This window comes from Gossypium arboreum, chromosome 2 (assembly GCF_025698485.1).
Source record: "Gossypium arboreum isolate Shixiya-1 chromosome 2, ASM2569848v2, whole genome shotgun sequence".
Classification (NCBI taxonomy): domain Eukaryota; kingdom Viridiplantae; phylum Streptophyta; class Magnoliopsida; order Malvales; family Malvaceae; genus Gossypium; species Gossypium arboreum.
In genome coordinates, this window is record NC_069071.1 from 114753167 (window position 1) to 114755817 (window position 2651).

At 32.1% G+C, this 2651-nt stretch overlaps 1 protein-coding gene across 1 annotated transcript; it reads right to left on the reverse strand.

Annotated features, from left to right (window-relative positions):
• Positions 1–599: 599 nt before the first annotated feature.
• Positions 600–2359, reverse strand: LOC108466338 (trihelix transcription factor GT-3b-like). Its single transcript, XM_017766667.2, has 2 exons — positions 1624–2359; positions 600–1537 (listed from the first exon to the last, which is right to left on the reverse strand). Exons 1-2 carry the CDS (start codon positions 1909–1911, stop codon positions 1046–1048), a joined length of 780 nt encoding a protein of 259 aa, XP_017622156.1. The 5' UTR covers positions 1912–2359; the 3' UTR covers positions 600–1045.
• Between the last annotated feature and the right edge of the window lie 292 nt (positions 2360–2651).

The following is a 2651-nucleotide window of genomic DNA, read 5'->3' on the forward strand; positions in this document are numbered from 1 at the left end:
ATTTAACACCTTGAAATGTGAAATCCTAAAGTTAATTATTGTTCAAAAGATCCTCATCATTTTAGAAGCATTAATTTTCATATCAAATTCATCCATTAATTAATTAGGGGCTATTCCAAAGTTATTTTTCTTGTTTTTAATAATTAAGTTGGTTAGGTTTAGTGCATGCATATTTATAAGTAATATATAGCTTTCAACACAATAAATTTTATATATCATTAATATTTCAACAAGTTGATGGTTGAATTTAGCAATATTATATAGATATAATTATCCTAATGCTAATTATCAATTTTTTTTAATAATCTCATTATAGGTTCTGATCATATCTTTTTTTTTTATACAATGCCTAGAACTACCTATAGTCCCTCCCCAACCCATAAATAGAAGGATAATACGCTTTAGCTCACTCGAACTTACGTCCTCCCTTATTACCAACTCTTAAACATGAAGCAATGTACAAATCACCCAAATAAGTATCAATAGTCTCGGCTTTTAGGCTAACCACGAGAACACTTCCAAAACTACTCCAGCACCCGCTAGTCCTTCTCTTACTTTATAAAACCTCAAACCATCAAAACCATTACTAACAAAATGGATCATTACCAATAGTGTCCACTATGAATCAATGAACTGTTCCATTACAATAGAATATTTAGTTTTGACTTAGCATTATCTATAACACACTTGTTTGTGGATCGGATGCTATCTAGATTGTTTAATTCCTTTACCCACACCAAAGATATCTAGACCTAGTTGGAAAAGCTTTTTATTCATGGTGCTTTTGAAATGTGCACCTCGTAATGGTCACACAATGACAATGAAAAGGAAAATAGCAATATTAAAAAAAAAAAAAAAAAAAAAAAACACTAAAAGCTCTCTTTTACTTGCAATGGAAGACTCGGGTTTGCAAAAGAGATCAAGCTTCCTTCCATGATTTTCTTATCCGTTACCATTAGATACAAGTATAACAAGAACCAATGGTAATTAGTACATGAGTAACAGATAAAAAGAAAGGAATAGGACAAATTACCTCTCAAAATAATCACTTCTTGTGATCATCTCTTGTAAGCTTGTTCAATAGTGTTGTTACAAGAGCATCAATTCTCTCAGACCTAGCTTCTTCCCTTATTCTTCTTTGTTCTTCCTTTTCCCTCCACCTTATATCCATCATTACCCTTTCATTCTCCAATGCTTCCATTGTCCTTCTCCACTCCATTTCTTTCAATCTCCTTTCATTTTCCCTCTCCTCCAATGCTTCCCTCCATTGTATCTCCATTTCCATTTGTTGTCTCATGAAACACTTTAAAATCTCCTTTATATCATTACCATCATTTATACTTTTGCTAGTACTTCCACTAATGCTTACACCCTTTTTGCCTTTCTCCTTCCCCCTATACCTACCCTTATCTTCTTCCTTATCTGAACATAGCTTCTTTAAAGTAGTTTGTTTCCTTGCCGAGAATATAGCCTGCAAGTCATTATAAAACGGGAACTGTTGTTGTCTCTTATCTTCTTCTTCCACCATTTCACATCCCTGAATTAGTGATATATATATAAGTAATAGCCTAATAGGGTTTCGTTAACCTAGTAAAGGGTTAATTAAATCAAATATTTGGTTACCTTGTATCGAGTAACGAGGTTTTTCCACTTGCACTTGCACTGTTCTGCGCTACGATTATAACCCTTTTCTTTCAACCTGGTAGAGATAAATTCCCAAAGCTGCTTGTTCCTTTTGGTTTCCATGAAATTTGGGTCCAGCTCTGCTCTTATCATTAAAAACTCCTTCGTCTCTTGAATACTCCATTGAGGGAGCCTATCAACATCAACGCTAACATTCATAGCCTGTTGCTGGTGTTGTTGCTGGTGATGTTGACGATGATAATACTGATGGTGATGTAGTCCTTCCATAAACAACTACCACACGCAAATAAAGAAAAAACCACACACACACAAGAATACAAGATCAATAATAACTCTTTTTTTTTTTTTGCTTTTGCACCCACGGAAAGAATTATTGATTCACAAAGAAACAGAAAACAAAAAGGTAGCAATTATTTATATGGAGATCATGGTGTGAACTGCAAGTATGAACCCTTCCAGAAAGATCATCAAAGACAAAAAAAAAAAAAGCCTGAAGAATTCTATATGAAAGAAAGGTGGGTTGATAATAGATAGATCATGGATTTTGTTACAAGCTTAGGTATAAGAGGCGGCTTCGTTCAGATTCAAGGAAAACGAAAAAACTAAAGAAAGCTTTTCATTTCTTCACTCATTCTATCCATTTCTCAATACCCAAACAGTCTCTACTCTCTCGGTCCCTATCTGTCTACGCGGAAACACACTCTCTTCTAATATCTTTTTCTTTCAATTTTGTATTTATAAATATTATATAAGTTAGGATGATAAGAATTTTTTTTGACTAGTTTGTAATTTATTTATTTTTAAGAAATTATTTTAAATTTAATAGAATATTATGGTCCCGTTCAACAATTGAATTAGCTGATAGCTATTGTTAATTATAGTGATTTGTAAATCTTAAATTATAGTTGAATGTTGATATCGTAAAATGATAAATAAGAATATGATACATTTTATTATTAATTATTTATTTGTTTATAATGTTTTTATCTCTATTAGGTAAAATTATT